This window comes from Tachypleus tridentatus, chromosome 13, assembly GCF_004210375.1.
Source record: "Tachypleus tridentatus isolate NWPU-2018 chromosome 13, ASM421037v1, whole genome shotgun sequence".
NCBI classification, from domain to species: Eukaryota; Metazoa; Arthropoda; class Merostomata; order Xiphosura; family Limulidae; genus Tachypleus; species Tachypleus tridentatus.
This window is the reverse complement of record NC_134837.1, coordinates 83485189-83511649: the sequence shown is the minus strand read 5'-3', so window position 1 is coordinate 83511649 and position 26461 is coordinate 83485189. Positions and strand designations below refer to the sequence as shown.

At 35.0% G+C, this 26461-nt stretch overlaps 1 protein-coding gene across 10 annotated transcripts in view; it reads right to left on the bottom strand.

Annotated features, from left to right (window-relative positions):
• The window catches only part of LOC143239480 (homeobox protein cut-like), a 383408-nt gene that overhangs the window by 98746 nt on the left and 258201 nt on the right, over positions 1-26461 (bottom strand). Inside the window, exon 1 of one of the 10 annotated variants that reach the window (XM_076480571.1) lies at positions 18941-19071. The exons of 8 other annotated variants lie outside the window; for them this stretch is intronic. In XM_076480571.1, coding sequence (XP_076336686.1) covers positions 18941-18947 — 7 coding nt within the window. In that variant the 5' untranslated portion in view covers positions 18948-19071. Of the gene's footprint in view, positions 1-2227; positions 2403-18940; positions 19072-26461 lie in introns of those variants that run through there. One more of the 10 variants, XM_076480575.1, reaches the window with a different exon arrangement.

Genomic DNA, 26461 nt, shown 5'->3' with positions numbered 1-26461 from the left:
ATTTTGTGGCAAATGTAAAAACGTTTCGTATTAAAAAATTGTGGATACACAAAATCATTATGCCAGTATAACAACAACAACCAAAATACACTGGAACCCTTGACACAGATTGTATTCAAGCTGCTACAAACTAAAGATCCAACGTCTACCTCATCTCCTGCCACTAAAAGATGTTATACTGTTTATAAAAGATGATGAGCATGTTATTCAAGAAAAAAAAACATATCTATGTACATTGTAGCCAAATAAAAACATAAATCAAAGTGTGAACTTTCGAGAGTAAATGAGAATTTTACTCACTCATACCAAGCTTGCTTGTTCGCCAGTAGTTCTGGTTATTTAAGTAAAATGAATAAATAACACGGTGTTAATAAAAATCATAAACCTAATTATGATATGTAGCGATTTAAATAAAACTGATAAAAATTAGAATTTCCTATGTAACCCAAATGGTTGATGTAAATACCGTCTCTATCGCTACTTCAGCCGGCCTGATGAGTCCTGGGACAGTTGGAAAGACCTCGTCGGTACTGAGTTGGTTTGTTTGAAATTTCGCACAAGGTTACAAGAGGGCTATCTGCGCTAGCCGTCCCTAATTTTGCAGTGTAAGATTAGAGGGAAGGCAGCTATTCATCATCACCCACCGCCAACCCTTAGGTTACTCTTTTACCAGCGACTAGTGGGATTAACCGTCACACTATAAAGCCTCTACGGCTGAAAGGGCGAGCATATTTGGTGGGACGGGGATTCGAACCCACGACCCCCAGATTATGAGTCGAGTACCTTAACCACCTGGCTATGCCAGGCCCGTCGGTACTAGATATAGTATTTACAGTGTGATTGACATAATATATTCTTCTTCTTATGAGCTACATGTATGTACCATAAAACAAAGCGAAACGAAAAGTTTATCAGAAACAGGAAGGATTACATTTTAGCACAATACGGCTCTTAAGTTAATCTCAAAAGTAAACAAGCGTATATAGTTAATCTAAGCAGAGTAGTGCTGCTGCAAAAACAGACGACACGTCCCACGATAACATAGTTCAACCCGAAATAACCTGTGCCTACTAATAATTACACACTTATCTGGTGCTATAGTTATGGAAACTTCACTGGATACTGGTCTCGACAACCCTCCAGCCAACTATACATAGCTGATGCGATCATGTGAAAACGTTCTCGAACATAAATGCATCCAATCCAGCTGTTTTTGTATTCTCTTCAATGCAGTGAAAACCTCGACCTCTCCCACGCTATACAGCGGCGTTCACTGCTATAAGAAATGGAATAAAAAAAACAACTAACATACTCTAAAGCAGAAATACCCCCCGTTCTTTATAATATATAAATCCACATATAAAGAAAATACGCGAAACAAAATGTTTTAGAAATAAAGAAAAGACAAAGCATGTTATATTCTCGCTTACGGACACGATCACACACAAATGCCAAAAATCTAAATTAACTTTCTAGATTAGAGCTTTAAGCTCTTGAGGCACATCGTTAACAGTACAAGAAACGCCCGTTCTTACACACTCACGGTGCAGTTGAAAGCAATAATGACCATTATGCAACAGTTGTTATTGTAAGTCATTGTATAGATCGACACCTACAGATGCATGTGGTAATATAAGATTTCTTTTCCAACTGGACTACGAAACTACGAATAGCACCAAATCAGCACAAAAGCTTGAATGTCGACAGTCAGTTCGTTGTTATTTTGTTCTTTATCTGGTGAACATTCTTCAAGTTTATTAGCGAATATTAAAACTGGTTTCTTTGGAGGAAGGATAACAACCAGAAAATTACAGTTAATGTTAAAATGTTGTTACACATAAAAGCTCCTGTAACTTTTAAGAAGAAGGAAAAGATGTACGTTTATCGGAATTGTCTAAAACTGTAATATCCTGACTATGTCACCATGTTTTAAATAGAAAACTCAACAAAGAAAGTAACAGATTGTCGATGCTTCAAATTTTAGTTTTAGTATATATATATATATATAGCATACATACTATCTGGTTGGGACAATTTGAGACTCAATAAATAATTCGTGAGGTCTATTATTTCACGATTCTCAGTATTGACGTTCAAGATTACAGATGGTTTCAACTTATTTCCCAGAATTGAAAGTTACTAAAATATCAAGCTACCGATATCAGTTTAATTTTAAACATTTTCTACGAAAAAAAATAACACAAAAAACAAGAAGAAATTCAAATACTTATGTTTTGTTCGGATGTGTCAACCTTCCTTCCCCTTCTTAGCACACAGTGAACCTCACTGGGATACTTAGATGTCTGCTGTCTTTTTAACAAAACGAAGAATCCGCCAGTTCTCAAAGAAAAAAATGCAAAGACAACAGAAAAGAAGCGAGAGATTAAGATGCATACTAGTTAGAGCACTATATTGGTGTATTCGCGTAGGTTTACACGACAGACGTTGGCTGTGTGACAGCTAACTGATTCTAAACGTAAGAACGTCGACATCAGCATCTACCAGTCAATTTGTCACCACAACCTTTCCGGTTTTTTCTTCTTCTTCTGCGATCCTGGCCCTCAAAGGAATCTTAATTAACGATGGATCAACCTCCGCAAGAAAGGGTTGACTGACAAGCTACAACCCGATTGTACAGTTACTCCGTGCGACTAACCCAGCGATTAGAGAGGTCTGATTCAAAGTGAACGTAATGAGTAACATATACGGAATAGTTTTGGCGTTCACGTCTCATTAAACAATGCTTAATCGTAGTCTTTATGTTATGATATGTGGAGATCAGGCGTAAGACAACAGAAAGAAAAAAACACGCATAAATTAACCTTCTTAACAATGAAATATGGAAGCACTCAACTGCAAACCCAATGGACGATCCAAGCAGAGAGATATAAACGTTAAATTTACAGCTCTGAAGTCTGTCATACATTTGCAAAGAACTTCTGAAATCAGCTTCTGGGAATAATTTCAGAACTAACAAGATATATACGAGAACTGTTTTGAGAGTTTTATTTTTGTTCTTGCAACAACGATTAGATAATTAATAGTACAACCTATTTATTATACGTCAGCTAATTTATGAATAGTATAGACGAACTACGTGACTTGTAATCTTCTTGAAAAGAATTTCTAAAACCATAATGTAAAAACTAAATAAAAAGACCTATTCTCCAATATAAATTCTTCAGTGCGAGGTTTAATATTTAATTTTTGATGAAGGATTTTTTATATTAATGTGTTCCTAGAAAAATAATCATTTGCAGTACTACGTTAATTTATTGTAACTCTTCTACAGATAGTCCTTGTAGCACGACTAAATCACTTGTAAATATTCCGTGTAACATTTACACGGTTATGTATTAATATCCCTTTTAACACTTCCACGGCTATGTATAAATATCCCTTTTAACACTTCCACAGCTATATATAATTATCTCTTGTAGCTCTCTCACAACCTCTTATAGATGTATATTTATAGCGCTGTCATAATATCTCATAAATGTATTTTTTTACACTCTCACGGTCCCTTTGAGATATCTCTTGTAACACTGTCATAATTACTTATAAATATCCGCTGCTACACTTGTGTAGCCAGCCAGTTACAAATACTGTCTTTTAATGCTCCCATAACAACTATTTTTAACACCACTTTACAGCAAACGTTCTTTAAAAATTTACTATACATCTGATGGCTAATACATTTAACACTGCTATAGTTTCTGATAGAAAATACTGTAAAACACTATTGTAGCATCTGGTGAAGAAAACTCTACAGCACAACCACTGTTTGGGTGAGAAAACACTTTGAAACGTTGTTGTCACGTTTGATAAAGAAAAACAAAAAACTCGCCTCTAGTAAGGAGTCGTCAAGAACAATATTGTATAAAACCTCCGAATAATAATAATAATACGTACACTAGAGGGGTTGAATACTTTATATTAAAATAATTTTAAGTATGGAAATCAGTAAGTCACGTGATAACCACAATCGATGTAAAGTTGTGATGGAAAGATAACACACTTTCCATCCATTGTTAGCAGCGTGTAAAAGGTATAAATTTTACAAAAATCGAATCATTTACAATATTTTTCTTTTGTCACTGAACGAAATCGGTATCAAATTTGGATTTTAGTTTGGTTTGTTTTGAATTTTGCACAAAGTTACACAGGGGCTAACTGCGCTAGCCGTTTCTAATTTTGTAGCGTAACACTAGAGGAAATGCAACTAGTTATCATCACACACCGTCAATTCTTGGGCTACTGTTTTACAAACGAATAGTGGGATTGATCGTAATATATAACACCCCACGGCTGAAAGGGTGAGCATGTCTGGTGGGACGGGGATTCGAACTCGCGACCCTCAGATTACAAGTGGAGTGCCAACTTTCGGAATCATTACTCTAGAACAATCCAGCACAATGGTTCTCAAACGTTTTCTCCTTCTTACAATTTGATTGTTTTCATTATTTCGGAGGATCAAAGTGGAATCTATGTAATATGTTGCCGCTTTCTTTCTATAATCATGCAACATTTCCATAAACTATCAAAAAGGAGTAAATCACAAGTTTATATGATCTGGAACACTCCAGAAAATGAAAATATTTTGTAACAGTACTTCAGAATCTGACGAAGAATCAGCCATTTATAACAGTGCTCCAGTTCTGGTGAAGTACCAGTTCTTTATAACACTGCTCCAACGTCTAATGACAAATCAATTCTTTGTAACAGAGCTCCTGCTTCTGGTGAAAAATCAACCTTTTATAACAGTGCTCCAGCTTCTGAAGAAGTATCAATTCTTTATAACAATGCTCCAGCTTCTGGTGAAGGATCAATTCTTTGTAAGAGTGATCCAGCTTATGATGAAGGATCAATTATTTGAAAGAGTGCTCCAGCTTCTGGTGAAGGATCAATTCTTTGAAAGAGTGATCCAGCTTATGATGAAGGATCAATTATTTGAAAGAGTGATCCAGCTTCTGGTGAAGGATCAATTCTTTGAAAGAGTGATCCAGCTTCTGGTGAAGGATCAATTCATTGAAAGAGTGATCCAGCTTCTGGTGAAGGATCAATTCTTTGAAAGAGTGCTCCAGCTTCTGGTGAAGGATCAATTCTTTGTAAGAGTGCTCCAGCTTCTAGTGAAGCACCACCAAAAAAGAGTACTTCAGCTTTTAATGATGTTATAGCTTCTGATAAAGAACAATCTAGAACACTAGCTTCAGTTTTAAATGCACTCTGTCTCTAAATATAAAATACATATTTGTAGATGTTTAGTGCCAAAATAAAATACTTTTTATGTTACTAAAACTTCCTGATGACAATCTGAACGAGTGTTAACCTCTTGGAGTATGAATACATACTTTATTTAAGGAAGAGAATAAATTTCTGAAAGTGAAAACTCACGTGCTCCTTGAATTAAACGGTACTTTTTAACTACCCTGCTATCACACACACACACGCCAGCAGCCACTATGTTATATTTAAGCATATCATTCAACAAAGGTTATTTCCGATTAAAAGTTCATTTTCCGGAACAAAAGGAGCACGGGTGAATTGTGTGAATAATAAAAAAAAAAGTGATCACGTATAACCTCTTATTACGAATAATTGTTTCCTATTGCGTAGGTAGTACACACTACTCCCATGGTTCAGGACACGTGAGGATGATGTCATTACAATAATGAGTTTGTTTGTCGGTAAGCTAACAAAAATAGTTTAAGTTCGATAGGCGTTTGGAAAGAATGAGGTTCATACCACAATTAACGACTTATAAATTAGTTGAATAAATGTATTACTATCCTATAGATACATGTGCGTGTGTGTGTGAACATCGATGTTTAAAGCGTATAGAAAGTTGTAGCAAAGATGAGAGTTTGTAACTCGCATATTTAGATCAAATCCATCAGAGTTCCACTCGACTCGTAATCCGAGGGTCACGGGTTCAAATCTCCGTCACACCAAACCTGCTCGTCCTTTCAGCTGTGGGGGCGTTACATTGTGACAGTCAATCTGACTATTCGTTGGTAAAAGAGTAGCCCAAAGGTTGGCAGTGATGACTAGCTGCCTTCCCTGTAGTCTTACACTGCTAAATTAGGGACGGCTAGCGCAGATAGTCCTCGTGTGGCTTTGCGCAAAATTAAAAACAAACCATCAGAGTTCTGATCCAATTATTATAACAAGTGTGAGGGTTTGTAACTCGCATATTTGAATCACTTCAGTTTCATTAGAGTTATGATCTAATTGTTGTAACAAAGATGGGGTTTGTAACTCACACATTTAGATCACTTCCGTTTCATCAGAGTTCTGATCCAAGTTTAAATGAATGCTAGGACAATGTGCTATGTGTCAGATATGCTATTACACATATTTGGATCGAAAATACGTTTCACATTATAACCTTTTAACAACTACTTGACCACCAGTCAGTTCACTTCCCTTCTCACACCACGCGCCAGGCGGTCTATTATTTTGTGACATGACTCGCTATTGAAAGTGACGGGTAGAGGGGAGGATCAGAGACACCGACGTTACAGGTAAACTAGTTTAGGCCAAACAATCAAGGTCGTGCTCAACTAAACAATGGATGGAAAAACTCGCCATACACTTACGGAAAAAGGGGTATTTTTAATCCGTATTTCAGACGGAGACAAATTAGTGAATGAATGAATGACTCACCATTTTTGACAGGAGGAACATCCTATTAATTCGGGAAAACGAAACTTAACTGTTCCCATGGTTCAATTTTCTAACATTATCTAATGCTCAAGGATGGGTTTTTATAGCGCAACGAATTACTAATGGGCAACATAATTTACAAATACCCTTTTTTATAATAAAAAATTTACGGCGAGGCGGTATCATTATTCTAAAACAAATTTAATTCACCAGAAAAATTTATAATTTGTTCCTTATATTTTGAGGTCCAGTAAAAGACGAAGCTAAGCAAGAAACACTCCGTTATGTGGACAACGCAACAATACTACTGGAATGATGGTGTTTTGTGAACAATAATTATTACCTCTCCCTCATGGTATTGTTACAAACGTGCCACAGGTTGCAAGACTAAATTTTATACACGTAATGATTTTTCCTACCCTACTAACCATCTTAACACATGGTTGGTCACAACTGACTTTTAGTGAGAGACCACTTGACACACCGACAATTAAGTTTCAAAGGCAAATTTCTCTTGTTGCATATAAGTTTGGGACACTATGACTGCTCCTTGGCATCTATTAAATGTTTATTTTTTATTATTATTCTGCGGTAGGGAACGTGATAATTTCACTTTGTAGCAAAATAAAAAAACTTTGTAGTTTCATCTATAGGTACAACTAGTTTCTACGAAAAACAAAACAAAAAATAAACACCAGAAGGATTGTCTGTTTTAGAGCAAATTTACATTGGAAAATCTGCTGTGTCCACAGCGAATAAACCAAACTCCGAATTTAACGTTATTAATCCGTAACATTCCATTGACCTACCAGGATATAAAACTGGAATAATAAAGGGACATCCAGTTTTTAGCTTTGTGAGTCCGCAGACATACAGTTGTGCCATTGGGGACATCTTCAAACATAGCTAAGATTTTAAGTTTGTGCCAAGAATAAACATTAATGTATTTAAGTGTTTCCTATAAATATGATACTTTAATTTAATTATGCTTAATTAACACGTTCTGTTCGTATGTTTTTTAGGCTTAGGTATCTTATACCCACATAGAAACGTTATCAATATATTAGTAACAGCATCGAAATTGTTTTGATTATAACAAAGCTATTCTGTATTTCAAATTATAGACCTATTTTCTTCATTCTAATTTTCTTCTTTTTAATTTTCACTCGCGGCTTTTATCTAGCAGTTCTTGGTTACCAAGTTAATTAGAAGACAGCTGCATATGTCCTCAGTGCTCAACGTGCTTAGACAGCAAATTCTAGGAGTGACAATCATGGCCCGTTGTGTCAAAAGCGAACTCCGCACCTTAATAAGAGTTGTGAGTGCGTTATAAGCATGAGAGTTGAATCCTGCTATTCGTTCAGAGAAATAGAAATGTAGCTCAAGGCGACTGTTGTTACAAACTTTCCTCCTTCTAGTCTACCAATTTCAAATTATGGACAGCAGTTTGCCCTTTGTGTAGCTTTATTCAAAATGTTTCAAAAATACTATTAAAATAACATATTTAAGCTAATAATTAATTACAGTAATTTCAGTTGCGATACTGAAATCACAATTTCTTTAAAAATTTGGGTGACGCAGACCTCACACTAAACATTCATCTGCTATGGCAGTTGTAGTTTCCGAAAACTTGCAATTAACGGCAAAATTCCAAGTAAAAATATTTATTCCTACAGATTTGTATTCGTTACTATGGTATGCATAGTTTCTAAAAGTTTTAATTCCGACAGGAACGATTCCTTTATATCTGGTTACTTTTGAGCACAGACTAAACTTGACACAAAAACACAATTAAAAACCTTTTTAGCTGTATGGTTCTCGTGGTTATTTCTTACAGGTACTATTTACAAACTAATCTCCTCATATTGACAGTAATCCCCAGGAGTATAAGAATAAAGTAACAAAATTATGTAGAGCTGGCTACTGAACTGAACTAGATAGAGAAGGAAGTGGACATATCACTTGAACAGCTAATGATCACATAGCAGACTAAGCTGTCTCAACTTTACGTGGAGAATAAGTTCCCCACATCGCTTCGTCTATTAACAGCTTAGTGTTAGAACAGAATCCCAGCTTTCGTCACAAAACCTTTCCTTTATTTAACTTTACAATACTACTGTTATTACTGTCTTACGATTGGAAGTTCTGGTTCTATTGGTGTTGCCAGTGAGAAATCCAGGAATGTAAAGTTATCAACTGGTATATATTCTCAATATTTTGTAGTCCCCTCAGCGTATGATCCATGTTTCAACAGCATTATATGAGAGCTAGACAGATTTCAACACCAACATTAATAAACATTAATATCTACTTGGCTCTCCCACTGTTGTTAGAATATATCATAAAAATTAAGAAAAAGGAAAAATATGCATCTTGTAATGTGAAAAATTTTCGACTTTTGTGCGAGCTCAGGAAATCCTCAAATTATTATATTAATATACGATAAAATATCAAATTCTTGCTTTCGTTTCATTTGTCTCATCCATTCCTACTGGATCAGTGGTAGGACTGAGAGCTTATAGTGATAAATTACTGAGTTTCGTACCTACATTGTGCATAGCACACGTAGTCTGCTAGACAGCTTTACGGTTACACTAAATAAAACAAACGAATGGATACTATTCCATTCAACTTGCTTGGTTTGAATCCAGAAATAGATCCAATTTGTTTTTTCTACTGAAACAAATTTATGGATTTCTGTAAACATCGTATCATAACTGAAAACAAAACCTAATGACTAGTTAAAAAGGTTCAAACTTGTAGATAATCTTACAAAATTTATAACCCTATAAGAGGTAAAATTACATCGCAAAAGCTTTATTTTGTAACTGACGGGTGGTTTAATGAAGCAGTTCACAAACTGGGGCCGCGGATACAAAATTAGTAATCTACTCAATGTTGATAGATTCTTTGGGTGAAGATCCCGAGTCAAAATGTGAAATGTTCTGAAGGGGGACGGCTTGTACTGAGAAAGATGAGAAACCCCTTGTTTAATGTATCAGAATATTGTCGTGTTCTATATTTATAAAGTCAAAGATGAAGAATTTGCTCACTTTGTGGCATGGAAGTGTATTAACATTACGCAAGTAAGTCGTATTGAAGACATCATCTGAATTGCATCTCGATTTGCCTCGAGGCAAGTTTCAAGCTATGAAATATCCTTGAATGAAACAAGTCTTTGTCTCTTTTAATCTTCATGATAGGTTAGACGGTGAAACTGCTGTTTATTACAAAAAGACCCACACAATATTCTGAATACCTAAACATAATTGCTTCCGCGCAAGCGTGTCAAGATTGAACGAAAGGAAACAGAAATTATTACACGTTTTCTAATACTGTGAACGGGCAAAATTTAAATATAAAACTTTAATGACTTCAAAAACAGCTAAGAAAAGTCAGCGAGACGTCCATTATAGCTTCAGAAAGTGTGAAAGAACACAAAAACAAACCGATAAAACACAGAAAACTATATACAAGCGTCTTCTAGAACATTCTATCGCAAAGAGTTCGTAGCTAACAATACTCTCTAAGTTTTTAAAGTTGCAATAATTCTCTACATACCTAGGAAATGTATTATTTAAACGTAAAAGTCTATTTCAGGTTTAAAGAGACCAGTTGTCAAAGACGACAATGATACAAGTATCTCCTTCATGAGTAAATCCAATGAGATACAATTTCATCTCTTGTAGTAACTAATGTTTGATATATTTTTGTAATTGTTGCAAAGAGCAACTTACAGAATTGGACAAGATGTTTCTTCCAGTCACCCCGTTTCAAATAACTCTTGTAAGATTAGTTAAAAAAAAAGCCCTATGTTGCTACTTTTTTTTTTTTTCTATTTAAAACAGCCAAAACTAGTTACAATTCAATTCAGGTATATGAAAAAAAAACATAATATTTCAACACATTTGATTGTGGTATTAAAATTCTATACATTTTGTTACTTGTGTATTTGACTAGTAAACAATAAGTGACCTAATGCAATAGTTTGGTCATATTAATCCGGTTTTACTTACTACACAAAATGTTAACTGCAGATTGTTTTCTTACATTCCTGTAATTAACTCATTTTCAAGGCCAGATGATTAAGACTCGCAGTCTAAGGGTTGCAAGTTCGATTTCCCGTCACCAAACATGCTCGCCCATTCAGCCGTTGGGACGTTATAATGTACGACACTATTCGTTGGTGAAAGTGTAGCCAAAGAATTAGCGGTGAGTAGTTATGATTAGTTTCCTTCCCGCTAGTCTTACACTGCTAAATTAGGGACGACTTGAGCCACTGGGGAAAGTTTTGAAAATACAACTATGCACTCAGCAGGCCCGGCATGGCCAGGTGGGTAAGGCACTCGACTTGTAATCTGAGGGTCGCGGGTTCGAATCCCAGTTGCACCAAAAATGCTCGCCCTTTCAGCCGTGGGGGCGTTATAATGTGACGGTCAACCCCACTATTCGTTGGTAAAAGAGTAGCCCAAGAGATAGCGGTGAATGCCTTCTCTCTAGTCTTACACTGCTAAATTAGGGACGGCTAGCACAGATAGCCCTCGAGTATCTTTGCGCGAAATTCAAAACAAATCAAACAACCATGCAACCTAGCAATACGGCTGAATAATTACATAGACCCATTAATGTTTTAAATAGATGCAAAGCGTTTCGACATAGCAAACTCTACCATGTAATAACTGTAAAACTCTGTTAAGGCAGTAATGTGTTATATCATGATCCCGGGTATATCTTTTACTAGCAATTGTGCTTTATCTGAGAAAACTTCCTGACACATTTGGCTATAAATATGATGATTCATTTTTGTATGTGATATGGTGACTATCTGTCGACTAAAACATCAGTATAAAGTTCTTAACTAATTACACTCAACTCTAACAGTTGTTTCTACGGTACAACTTTCAGAAATCTGTTTTTATACCGCACGTGAACATCAAGCTGTGCGAGGCCGATCTTCGCCCATAGTAGAAATATACCTGTTTAAATTAATGTAACAACTTTCAAACGCCTTTGATAATTGAGATGCCAACGACTTAGAAAAAAGTTTGAGCTTTGACGCAAATATTTACTCATAACTCGAAACGTTGGACACTGGAGTACCTGGAGTGGACGAACCTAGTCATTTTATACAAGATACCCTCCCCCTACTGCCTTTGGATACTACCCGCTTAAACTTTCTTTTATATAATTATACTGGAGAGTCCACTGCAACTTCAATTATCACATAAAATAAACCAGAACAGAAATAATAAAATATTAGCCAAATAAAATTTTAAACTACAGTTATATGGCGGTTTTTACATAAAAGCGAAAATACTTCAACTTAAGGCTTATGCCACACAGCACTTAATTGCTAATCACAATATAACATGTTTAACACTAATCAACCAAGCAAAGACATCTGCTTTCCATTTCCTCATACTGTATACAAAAAATAAGATTTTTGTGACGTAAATGATAGTTAGATAGAGTGGATGAGTGCACCAATGGGGACACAGACAGACTTTCAATTATTTCCAATACAGAATAACTTATCAAACGTCATGAAAGCCGTTTTATTCCCAGAATCACGAACAGCTGTGTATGTCGGAACTGTAATTATATACAGTGAATTTTATATTTAATTGCACTGAATTTGCAATGGCCAAGTGAAAACATTAATTGCTGAAAATAATAATATTTATTCAGTCGTTCTGAAGTCCACGTCGGTATGACAAAACAACTCTGATAACGAGGTTATTATTATTATTACTGTTTTTATTTCTTCAGAAATAAAGTTTTATTCACATTTAGTCATCTTTAATGGGATTATTATGTTTGCTTGTAATCAAGTGCAGCCCTACACAATGGGCTATCTATTTTCTGCCCACTTCGAGTAACGAAACCAGATTCCTAGCGTTTTAAGTCAGCAGACATACCACTGTGCCTAACAGGATTAAAGCTAAGAATAAGAAATTCAAATATCTTCTAAGATGTATATAACAAAAAATTCCCGAAATTTAAATTTTCAATGTTGGCACTTATGCGTAAGTAGGATAAATGGGATTCAGAAATATTTGTCTCTAATTTTCAACTACTGATCAGCAGAAAGACAATTAATCAGCATAACTTGCCGTCACTAGCCTAGTTTTCAATAAAGGGAATAACTGTTACATTTATAACGTACTCCTGTCCGAAACTGTGGATCATTTTCAGAAGCATCGCGTTTCGAATCACTTGAATCCACATTTTATTACAGTCACCAACAAACCACGCCCGTCAATAATTTCAGTTAGTATTCCGTGTAAAAATAATAATAAATAACAATTCAGCACCTACAGAAAGGAAACAATAGTTTTTGTTTATCGATTTGATAAGGATAGAAAACAAAGAAAGATTTTATCATTTGATAACTTTCGAAATTATTTCATGAGAAATAGCAAGATGTACCTACGGTAGAATACACCGTAGTAATAACAATATATTATGCTTTAACAATACAATCTAGTTTACATTTTAACTAAAAAATGTAGTAATTACACCGGTTTATTCCAAAGTCTACACTTCCATCGCAAACTTTACACGTAAAGGTGTCGCTGCAGGTGCCTATAAGATCCAGGACTTGGGCCTATAAGCAAGGAAATTTTCGGTATTTCAGTGATACCGATCATGGTTTTGTATTCTGATTTTTCAAAACACCAACTGCGGATTCGGGACACTGTGAAATAGAATAGGGGTACAGGTCCCGTGCACCAGCGCCTAGCGACACCTCTGTTTACATGTTATGAAAAGAAAAACCTAAATGTTATCAACTTGAAAAGTAAAACGCTAGGATTAGTAACTTGGATCAGTTTATTAATGCTATAATGACTGATTTCAGCAAGAAAATACATTATTCATCAACTTTACATTGTTAAATGTAGTGCACGTATCTGTGCACAAACGTGCAATAAAGAAGTCTTGTATCGATACACAGGTGTGCAATAAAGGAATTAGATGATCTTGAAGAATAAATAATGCGAAAAATAGCTTGGTCTACGTTTCTTCTAAAGACGGAGTGCATAAAGCTTATTGTGTAACTTTGCGACAAAACAAAATAAAACACATAGTCTTTATGCATGAGGGAATGCTGTAATGGTTATGACCAGAGAAATTGGTTTGAGAAGAATCCAAATGGGCTGAAATTGAGGAAGTAGGCAACGGATTTGTTAATCAGTGGTCAACTGTATTTATTACTCATACCGACAAGCTCAAGCTGGTTATTGCGCGGACAAAAGAATTGAAAATGATAAAAACAAGGTAATATAAACATTACTAGTCGAGAAGAACAAGTCGGACGCCAGAAATAAAACCTTTTTTAACTTAATGTACCTTTTTTTTTCAGCATTTTGACAAAGCAGTTTGTTTCCTACTCGATTTTGATCTACTTATTTTCATTCTAAATGTTTAAGTTATAGTTTACAAAAGAGCGCAAAGAATCGTGGGTAATATTACACAGTGTACAAATGTACTGCATTCACGTGTCACTGTTTCCTTGTAGTTTCTTTGGTCCGATAGAAATACTATATTTTTCAGTGTGTTTCTGCTAACGTTTTTTTAATACGTGAAGATAAAGGTTGATTGCAGTTGTTTAAAACACAGCGTGAGTAACTAACCTAAACGTATTTTCATCCCCATGAATATGACATTGATAAACATGTATAAATAATCTGTAACAAGACTGTCTGGAAAGAACGCTTTGTCGGCATCTTCAAAAAGAACTGTCAACACAAAATATAAACTTCTGTAATTAAGGAAAGACAAAAACACTCTTGCTAATCACGTGCTAAAAGGCGAGAAAAATCTGTATGTACATCACTAAATGCCGACTTGCAAAGGAATTTTCAACACAGTGAAATACACTTAAACGTTTCATTATTAACGACTATATTTTTTGTACTGCTTTTAAAATATTTAACCAGTACACGATTTAAAACGACACTGTGTAAAACTTGTTTTTTGACAATTAAAATAAATACGACGTTGAAATCATTACACAATAAACAGCTATTAAAAATATGGTCCTGTCCTTAAAAAAAACATAAAACTAACATATGTTCCGGTGCCCTATGACACCATCTTCAGGAAAAAAAAACGGTTAGGACTTATACACCCACATATACATCCCAATAATACCATCTTGGCCTAAACTACCGGAGTTGTAAAACACCTGTCCAGTACTTTACTTCTTAACCTGGATTGTTTGGTTTGTTTTCTTATAGCAAAGCTGCGTCCACCGAGGGGAATCGAACCCCTGATTTTAACGTTGTAAATCGGTAGCCATACCGCCGTACCAGCGGGGAACTTCTCGAGCTGCGCCAGCTTACTTGTTTAATATATTTGTTCTTCCAATTTGAGTCCTTTCTCCGATATTTAATTCGATTTTAAACTCTGCCTGTTTTATCAACATATTTTTATCAGTTATTTTTAGAAGGAAATCAAGTTAAAAAATAATACATTCACAAATGATACCGTAATTTTGAGCCAAGTTTTTTTTGTTTCTAGTTATGAAGAAGTTGTCTATAATACCTCGTTGAAAGACATTTTTAAATCTAAAGATATACTCTTATTCACAAACTTAAAACGAATCTGCCTATCTATACGTACCAGTTATGTTATTTTAAACATTTGTAAAAACTAGACTCGTTTCGGAGCTACAGTAGTTAGTATTGCATTTACGTTTAAGAACAATAAAAGTTGGGTAAAACGTTCCAAATTTGTGTATAGATTTCAGAGAACAAGAATAAATGAACACAGACGTCCAGGGACCGAGGTCCATTTTCTTTTGTTCACACAAAGAATGTAAAGCAACGAAGATAAAAATGTTAAATGTTCCGAAGCGTCTTCCGTATTTACAAGTTAATCGTTTCACAACCTCATTTTACGCCCGGCATGCCCAGGTGGTTAAGGCACTCGACTCGTAATCCGAGGTTCGCAGGTTCGAATTCCTGTCGCACCAAACACGCTCGCCCTTTCAGCCGTGGGGACGTTCTAATGTGATGGTCAGTCCTACTATTCATTGGTAAAAGAGTAGCCCAAAAGTTGGCGGTGGGTGGTGATGACGGCTATCGTAGATAGCCCTTGTGCAGCTTTGCGCGAAATTCAAAAACAAGCACAAACAGAACAAACAGCCTGATTTAATATGTTAGTCACCAGAAAGTTTCCCTCCCCCAAATTCGAAATGAACCACGAGCTTGGAAGGAATTGAAAGAGCAATGTTTATCCAGAATTGTTTCTTGTTAATCACCAGGCGATACCACTCTCTCTCACACACACAGAAGCACTATACTATTTAAACGACACTATGTTCTGATATATTATTAATGATGTGTGCGTTCTATTATTCAAGCATTTATGGATAACTTAAAGTTATTTCAAGCTGACCTGCTCTAACATATAAAGCATGACTGTAACTTACTGTTGGTGTATTACTGAAATGTCTGTACTACTGAAAGCATAGATACAAACATAGGGTAACCAACTGCTTAACAGAAGTCGGGTGGCTTACAGGAAGATCAAGTAGAAAGTGAAGAAGAAGAAAAAATTATTATTCAACCGTATTCATCCTGCGTCTTGTAACCTAACAATACGGATGAACAAAAATGCATGTAACAATAACACAGAAAAATACTAAATTTGAAATGGAAATATTTAATTAATTTTTTAGAAAAAATGCATTGTTTAAATTCTACAAATTCCAGTAAGTATCTCAAATACCTCAATAGTTCATTGTAACGCTTTCTACACAGTGAAAATAATTGTTAGTACGTTTAACTCATACTGAAACTATCTGCGGACTAAGGAAAAAGAAACTTCTTGAACAAATGTATCTAAATTCTAAGAGAACTACAGTAAGATATAATCATTTAATGCCTTTTGATCATATGTTGGTGGTGCTGGAAGTGATGCAGAAAGTGGTAATTTTACACCTCTGTACACAAAGCTTCTGTTCACTCGGTAGTTTAAATATAATGGCGAAACTAATGGACAGTGGTGAATTTGCTATTTACAATCCATCACAATAAAACACGCTGGTCATTTTGTAATCGTTTAAAGTTGGTTGTGTCGTCAACAGCTTGTCCACCTTTCTCTCTCGCTCTGTTGCGCACGTCCAAGCATCACAGTTCAGTCCTACCCCACAAAGCTTTTATCAGTCATCTGGAATCCAGCGATCTCTCGACAAGTAGACATGTAGGATTTGTATATGTTACGTTATCTAGTTTTGCAGCTTCTATATAGAGATTTCAGGACTGTTATATACTTATTTGAGAAGTCTGCGTATACTAATATTTAATACTAACCTGTGGAATGCATATACATGTTTCAGTATTTTACTACAAAAGCTGACCTTTGGAGAAAACTACGAATCATCTCTCCTTTGGTGACCACTACGAATGATCCAACCTTTGGATCAACTGCTCTTTAAAGAGGATTACGGATAGGTGGATTTTGCAAAATACAACGGATCAACTAATCTTTGATGTTTTATCTATGATGGGAATTATACTTTTCCATTAATACAGCTCATCGGCTCATTATGAAAAAAATATTTTAGTTATAACTTTTTGTAATGTTAATATACTGCTACAGGTAATTAGCTTTAACCGGCTTTGTCTTTTAAATTATCCTTTTAGGTCCTCGAGTACAGTTCTTGTTCATAGCTGATTTTCCACTCTGTACATTATAGACTCATCCAGTGGTTGTGCTACTTATTCGTTTCTCCTTCGGTTTCTGGCGCAACCAAGTTCCTATCGTTTCTTTCCTTTATGCTCTTGATATTCACTAACTTTTTACGGTCAACAAAGGCCATCCCTTTGTCCACTTGGTGACACCGGGTGTATCCAAAGCACTAGTACTTCATTTGTAGGTCACAAGAGTAGCCCACTGATTACGGGACTCCAAAGTAATAAAATTTCACTACTTATGCTTTCGTGTATGTGACCATTAAGGGTCCACGTTATAGCTGGCCGTTAGTCAGGTGATTTATTTATCATTTCCAGATTTTCTCCTTTGTTTTGGTTTTCTCGTAACGCCAAAACAGTTCATTGCTTGAAACATTTTTACACCACTTTTTCAATTTCCTTGATCGCCAGGACTTCCTGTAGAATGTGTTACCTTTTCGAAACACCAGCAACGCTTGTAGAATACACATCTCCGCTTTTTGAAAATACCAGGACTTCAAGTAGAATATAACACTTCCCTTTCTCAGAAACATAAAACTGCCTGTAAAATACAATAATTCACTTTCTCAGAACACTAGAGCCGTATGTAAAATACACTATATTCTTTTCTCAGATTGGTAGTGTCATCCATTGTTTAAAAATAGTTGGCAGTGGGTGGTGACGACTAGCTAGCTGCCTTTCATCTAGTCTTACACTGCTAAATTAGGGACGGTTAGTGCAGATAGCCCTCGTGTAGCTTTGCGCGAAATTCAAAACAAACCAAATCCAAACTGCCTGTTAGTTATTGTGCTTCTGTACAAAGTTCTTTACTTTCTTGCCTTGGATGTTCCCAGTTACAGTTCTTACAAAACATCCCGTCATTTTTGGAGTTGCTCACACCAAACTTGTTCTTTCTACATTAAGCAATTTTAACACCTACGTTATATCTGATAAGGAGCTATCCACAAAAAACACGCTTCTATTTATTGTATTATATGTTTATGTTTTAAATGTTATAAGACAAACAAGCATTTACGTTGTTAGTACAGAAACATATACATTCCGTACCTAACCCACTTATGTGACATTTATTTAAATAGTTTGGAATGATAATTATAAGCTACGCTATATGAAAAAAAAAAAAAGATACCGTAGAAGAGACACACTAAAATAGAATTTTGGTTCGGCAGGATCTATCCTTGAAGAAAAGGTGCCTAAAACACACGATATAAAATGTTCCAGTTGTAACTTTAACATGCAAGCCTATCGTGCCAGATGGACAAAACCCAAATTAATCATCGAAAATATAGGAAAATGTGGTTAATTTCACTTTTCTTAAGATGCTAAATTTAGCACAGATGATGCGTTTTAATACGAGCGCGTATGTATATATATATACATACATATATATATATATATATATATATATATATTACATTGTGAAAATATGGTCATTTAATTGAAACGAAACAGTAACATTATACGTCATAATTAAAACTGTTAAGCTCATGCAAACCATAAAAACCGCTCTTCGTATTTAAATCTAGTTTAAATTAAAACGTTTATGTAGATACTTTATGAAAAGATAAACTTACTAATCATATTCTCTCCGAACTTCTCGTGTTATACAGAACAAGTAAAATCAGTTAATGGAAGTAAGTGAAACATGGATATGTCTAAGTAAACAGTCTGCCACCTGCGGACATGAAAGGTAGTACATAATCATTCTCCATTACAAAAATAGAGGATATTCTATGGACTATCTCCTCGCCCATAGCGAATAGGAACAACATGTTTTTTGTCGCTCCTACAAGCCTCTAGGGGGACATCAAAACTGAGGCTTGAAAACAGCGAACGAAAGAACCATCGACGACTCGTGAGCGTGCTCAGCTACTATTGTTTCTTGGCATCACCGCCGTGGCTGATGTAACTTAATGTTGCCCTTGAGCTTGGTTGTGTCCATGCCGTTACTTTCTAATTACAAGACGGTGCAATTTAAGAGATGAACGAATGAATTGCTGCGTTTGATTATATGTTCTTCCTTTCGTCGATATTCACGAGAATAGCCTTGGGGATAAACCTATACGGTGTATACAGTAATATAGACAAATATGTGTACGCACATTAGAATGAGATCATATACGAGATTTTTCAATCATCAGGATATATATGGTTTTAGTTGGAATAGATAAATTAAAGCTTTCAAATAACCCTTTCTCCCCGCAGTAATGAAAGGCAATCGTCGAATGTCTTCCTGGCCTACAGTAACAGTGTATTTATCGTTCAATCATACTCCTACTAACATTATAACACAGCTGAGTGATCACGAATGTCCAGTAACATGAACACGACATGTGCTGTGATAAACAGTAATATTACGAATTAAAGTAAACTAAAAAAGGAAGAGACATATATACAGCGAGGAACCACAAGCTACACAAAAAAACAGCCTTGAGTATTTTTATTTTTAACGGAGAGCATAGCATTAAACAATTATGTCTGCAATAACGCAAATTTAAGTACAGCCTGGCTAGTGAACGAACACTTGTCTATTTCTCACTGGGCGGTCGAAATTCCGGTTATTATTACAGTATGACGAAAATACTTACCGACCCAAAATATTCTGAGTTTATACACATAACGTCTATCATGATTTATTCACACACATTAAAAAACAAATAAACGATGATGTAAAATGTCGGCCGAAAACATCACTAAGAACAAAATTTCCCAACACGTGAATCACAACGCACTATAATTAGTACGAGTTATCTTACGACATTACGTACTACTATTGAGACTGGATTAATTTTTAGTTCTGATCTATGTAGGTAGATTGTTCTGCTTTGAAGTTATTAAAAACGTAATTTTTTTTTCTTTAACTGACTTATCGTAAATCTTGTAAAGTTATCTCTTCCCACATTTATACGCACTGGAGTCTGTCGATGCATAAGCAGGTACAGCAAATCGGAAATAGAGTGGATTCAAAGCATGACATCATTATAAAATTAATGTATAATACACCAAATATATAATATGGAAATTAAAAACATAATACTTTTTATATTTTGGACCTTTTGGTGGAATTTATCACGTTGGCTCAGTACGGCTATATATAAAATACAAATGAGAAAATTCAAAGCATGCTAACAATAAACTACGTGATTTGGCGAGTGTTTATCAGTTCCATGAGCATGCCTGTTACAATGAACAATGATACAACCACTCTTGTTTTGTATAATTGAAACATTTTTATGTACCATACACAAAATTGCAAGTATAGGCTTGTGATACACATATTCTTATCGGTCCTTGCTGCTAAAGTGATCTGAACAAATTAATAACAGACATGTTCATGTAGGGAAAAATCCATGCCAAAGTAAGTACAATAAAGGTAGTTGTCATTCTACTTACTTTTAAACAAAATAATAAAAGATGATTGCACATGAAGACATTTTAGAAAAACTGGACAAATTAGAATAATAAAGCAATCTTCTATTCGTCATCATCTTTGGTATATAAAACATATAGTCTCAAATACAGTAATTACTCTATTATCCTTAATGTCAAACACAAAATTAAACGCCTATTTAAATCGGTTTAAATTTCAATGTAATGTTGTGCCATTGTACTACACAGAATAATGATTATCCGAATAAACAGCAGGTGATCTATATTCTTTAAAAGTTATTTTAAAAAAGTTTTAAGATGGTAATAATAATTCGAACAGATGGCTTTGCATCGGTAAGTGTGAGAAGCTAGAAATATGAAGTATCCAAAATGTGACTATAAAATCAAGTATTATCATCTTACATGATTAGTTACTGGTTAAAAACTGTATATTGTTTTATGTTGTTTTTTTTCTCTTTTTTTTGCTGAATGAAAGAGTCCTTGAATAAAAGCATAATTGTTTTATGTTCACTTTGCAAACAAAATAATAAATTTAAAATGCATTCTTGCTTATCATAAAACGTAATTCACAAAAAAATAAAAGCTTTAGTTAGTATACAATTTTAACATGCACAAAGTGTACTGATTTAATTTATCGAGATTCGTTCCATGTCACTCATTGGAGCATGGACACACACGTGAAGGAGGGGCTACAATTTTGGATCAAATTTTCTCCTACGATCATGTAGTAAATGTTTGTGTCATCATGATGGCGTCTACCAAATAGAAGAATGCATTCCACAACTCAAGCAAACCTCTGTTGAACGATTCTTTATTAGGCTAATCTATAACCTTCTTCAGTTCCATTAATCAGCCAGGGTACATGAATAGAGGCGTTGACTGCCCGGAATGTAAGTACGAGACTCGAGTTGTTGTTTTTTTATAAAAGAATTTGATAAATGCAGCCAATTTGTTTCCGAATAGTAACTAGAGGAAACAAGAAGAGGATTAAGTGGTTCACCTTTCTGATGTTCTTTTTGCTATTCGAAATAATTATTAACCCATGATTTTGATTTGTTTTCTGGATATCACTGACAATGAGGCAGCTTACACTTAAGGTTTGCTCTTCATAAACACCTGACAGAAGCTGCAAATCTTTCGGTTTCCACTGATCTCTGAAATTAACGATACAAAATGGTGTCTCAGTATAAAATAAACTAACGTCTACACTGGCCAATTATGCCGATATGTGTCCATTAACTTACCAAATAACTCAACAAGTCTAGACAAGTACATATATATTTTTTCTTTATATAGATTGCTTACGTCACTTTTTATTGACTACAGGAAATATTATAAACCAAACGGACTCAGTTAGTGTGATTAAAAGTTTCCTATGACAGTAAATAGTACAGACTGTTGCCAGGAATACACGCTTGATTAATTAAACACAATGAAGTGCACATTTCCAAATTTTATCATGACTTAAGGGTCTATCGACAAACCGATAAATTTATAGCCCTCTGTACTCGTACTCCTAAACTATTTGATGAATAAGATATATTTAGGAAGTAAAAACATAACTTACGACTCGCACGCGATCAAGAAATATGAAAATAATAATGGTAGGGCAATATTATATGAATTTATGCAATACAGGCGTTTTCACAAAGAATAATAAACGCAAATGTCACTAGCTCATTATGTAACGATGTGAATGTATTTTAATTACTATAAGTAAGCATACTTAGAAATTCATATTAAATTATCATGTAAAATGAACCAACTAGTTTTATGACAAAAGTCTTAATTTCAAAATGTATCTGAATATTTCATCATCTTACTCATATATAACAATAAGTACGACTATCAACATCCTCTATAAAAATCATAATACGGTTTTCCTTGATGACGAGAAACCCATTTGAAATAAAAATGTGTCTCAGAACGGCTGGTATGGGTATTAACACTTTTATTGATAAGCAGAGAACAACGTTTCGACTTTCATAGGTCATCTTCAGGTTGACAAAAAAACCAAAAGGTTAACATTTTAACTTGAAGATGACTTAGGAAGATCGAAACGTTGTTCATTGCTTATCGAGTGTTAATACCCACAGCAACCATTCTGAGATACATAATGCGGTTTTGGTTGTTTACTCTTAGTTATATATTAAACCTACTTTCACTCACGCAAAGCTACTCAAAAAGTTATCTGCACGTAGTCATTCGTAATTTTGAACTGATAAACCAAAGTTCTAGTCAACAGTACTCACAGTCAACTCCTGTCAAATAAAACAGTGGGTTTTGACAGTTGCTCGTAGAAATAGCTTCAAACTGCGGATAGCGCTGTCGTGGCAACAGGTTGCGAACCCTGAACCATAGAATTCGTAGTACATGCAAGCTAACTACTAGGCCTTGTCTTACCCTATTGGCATATTTCAAAAACAAATGTTGAAAACCCAGAAAAATAATAATAACATATTTATGTATAGTACTACAAAGTTCCAAAAGATGTCACTACTGGCATTACCCGCGATTCATTCTATTTTTTTTAGCAAAGTAAGAAAAAAAAACATTTTTAACATCTAAGGTTAAAAAAGTTACCTCTACATAAGAATCAAACTCAGTAAGCATTATATTTAATAAATGACAATCTAACTCTGTAAGCATTATGTTTAATAATCTCAATGAACTAGTGTTACTTAAGTTTGTTTATTCTTTTATTTTTTGGAGAGTAAACTAATCCTGTTAATTGAAAACTTACTTCTAAATGGTTGTTCTTATGCACGTGTTCTTTATTACAACACCCTTTCAAGGTCATATACAGGCCGGGTGTGGCCTATGATTGATATGCTGGATTGTGATTTAGAGGGTCCATGGTTCGCGTCCCCTTGTCATGACGTCGTGCTTCGCACTGAAGGAGTTTTATAAGTGACGATCAACCCCTATTCTTCGATAAGAGAAGCTCAAGAGCTAATGGAGAGTCCTATTGATCAGATGTCTTCCCTCTAGTCTGTTCAGGGACGTGGAAGGAGGCAAAGCCAATCAGACCATGGTATAGCTACAATATATTTATTAAAATCTGCTTTTATTATTTTAGTTCAATACATTATGTTGTGTACATGCAGAATTTGTAGTTAAGATGCCTCAAGATTCAATCTCACTGCATTATTTTGCAACAAATTTCTGGAAGGCACCCTCCCCCGAGAAGTCGCCTGCTTTGCATGATAGTAGTGTGCTTTTCACACATCGCGTGTCACATTGTTTGGTTGAAGCAATGGTCTGACCACTCAACAAATCACTTCCTACAGTAATGCTATTAGTTCAAAATTATGAGTTAGGTCGAATAGCCTTTCTGCAATTTTGCACGAATATCCCGAATAGATAAAAAGTCATATGCTAACACGCTGAGATGTGAACTATAATAAACTCCTTATTTAATAGCATTAAGTGCATTATTTTTGGGTATTTTTTTAATATATGATGTAACGAATATGAGATTCTACCTTTGATAGATGTTTGTGTGTTCACTGTTTACAGAAGTGTCAATATGCTGTACGTTTTTCTGTAAATGAGCAAATCATCAACCCCTGCTACAATATAAATATAAACAAAACGAATTGATTACACACACTTCCCACAGCCACCCACATAAACGCACATTCTTGGTTGTTTGGACTTTGTTGTGACTTCAAAAGCGCCACATAGTTGTGTGGTAGCGTTATTAAAAACCAGAATGTTTAAGAGAAGCTACTAAGAACAACAGCCATCTTGCTGGTTACCTGGACTATATTTTCAAGCGAGTTACTGACAATTCAGCGGAGATACGTGGAATTCACATTTATCCCTGGCCCCGGTATGAGGCATGATATTTCTTTTTCTTTGTAATCAACAATAGCTTTTACTAGCTAGTCTAGAGGTCGTAAAGTACTGCACATCTAGGCGAGCCAAGTAGTCGATGGCTTAAATCAAGATAAAAAGGTCTTCATGTCAGTAGGTGTTTCCTTCAAAATTCATCCATTTCCGAAAATGAAATCGACTCAAAAACATTAATCTTACTAGCTGTTATCGTTGGTAAAATCCCTGTTAAGCTATGTAGTCAGGGCAAAGGATTCATGCTCTTTTATTTGATCTATAAACTAGTATCGAGAAACAAATAATGATGTCGATTTAAGACCCAAAAAATCTAACACAATTAAATTTCTGAGAAAGAATGAAATTATGCTAGCGGATTTTAACGTAATATGTGTTTGTGAAAACACACATCACTACAATGGTAAGAGGCGGTTTTCAAAACTAAGTATATTAACATTCACAAATACAAACAAATCTGTCGTGTCGTAATGCAGAAGATAGAAGAGTAGTTTTAGTTATATTTAAATCAATTTTTACATTTCTCACTGACTTTAGTGGAACTATGAAAATAAATACCAGAAAATAAGAGAAATTCATGTACCTCTCAAATAGGCTTACGGAATGGACAAGTGTTGAATTACGAAACATGTTGGCCCAGTATTGGGGCCGCATCGATATTGACGCCACCGTGCGCTAATAGTTTTTCGCGAGATTCCTCATTATTTAAATAATCACCCAATTTATTATCATTTTTGTACTAAAAAATAACGTTCCCCCGGCGGGACAGCGGTAAGTCTACAGCTTCATAACACTAAAATTCGAGGTTCGATTCCTAATGTGGTTTTGCTTCGTATCAATCAGCCCATCAAAAAAAAAAACTTTGCTGGGAGATTTTTTTGACAAAAAGAGTGAACCTTTTTTTTTTTAAACATAAAGTTTGGTAAGTAGAATTTTATAGTGTGATAGAAGTGATACCAGAATAATTAAGCTGAAGTAAAAACTAGAACTGAAACACATAAGCTCTCCGATGAGATCGTAATAAGTCTCGGGAATTTGAACGCTGAAATCCAAGGTTCGATTTCCCGTGGTAGATACAACATATAGCCCAACGTGGCTTTGCTGTGAAACAAAGGAACTACACGAACAATTAGGAAATACAAAAACGCGTATTTTAAAACAGATGGAAAAAACAACTGCAGCAAACTGAGATGACACCAAATAAAACTTTTCCTTGAACAAGTGGTAACACTAAGAAAATAACGACTACGTATTGTTAAAGCAAGTCGCACATAATGTACATATATTGGTTTGAACAGGCTTTCCAGCTCATTCAAATCTATAGTTGTCATAGAAATATAAAAAATAATACAAGCTGAAGCTTGCAGTTGATAGATGGATTAAAATTCATGACAGTAAAATGCTGTATAGTTGTAATTAGTGAATAGAAAAAGTAGAGAAAATACGCTATTAATTCAGTTATTGGAGCGTTGATTATAGTCTAATGACACGTATCTGTTTTCCGATGACTCCTTCACAAGAAACCACTTTTGTTTGGAAAAGGTGTTGGATATTGATTTCAGAACGGCAGCTGGTATTCTCAAAAGTAATGAAGTTGTCAAATAGCCACGCAAACTTAGGGCTGTTTTATTTGGCTTAATGATAAGTCAATATCAATTTTTACATGTTGTTTCATAAAAAAAACGTAATAATAAAAAATACCACCACTACCACCCCTCTTCCCCGACACTTCACATTTTCATCCCACCCATCTACGGTATCGAGACAAATTACACTGCACAACAATTTTTTATGAAAGTTTTGCTTCCTGAAAAGTTTTTGCTGATTGTGACAGGTACCTGGTGGGTATTCAC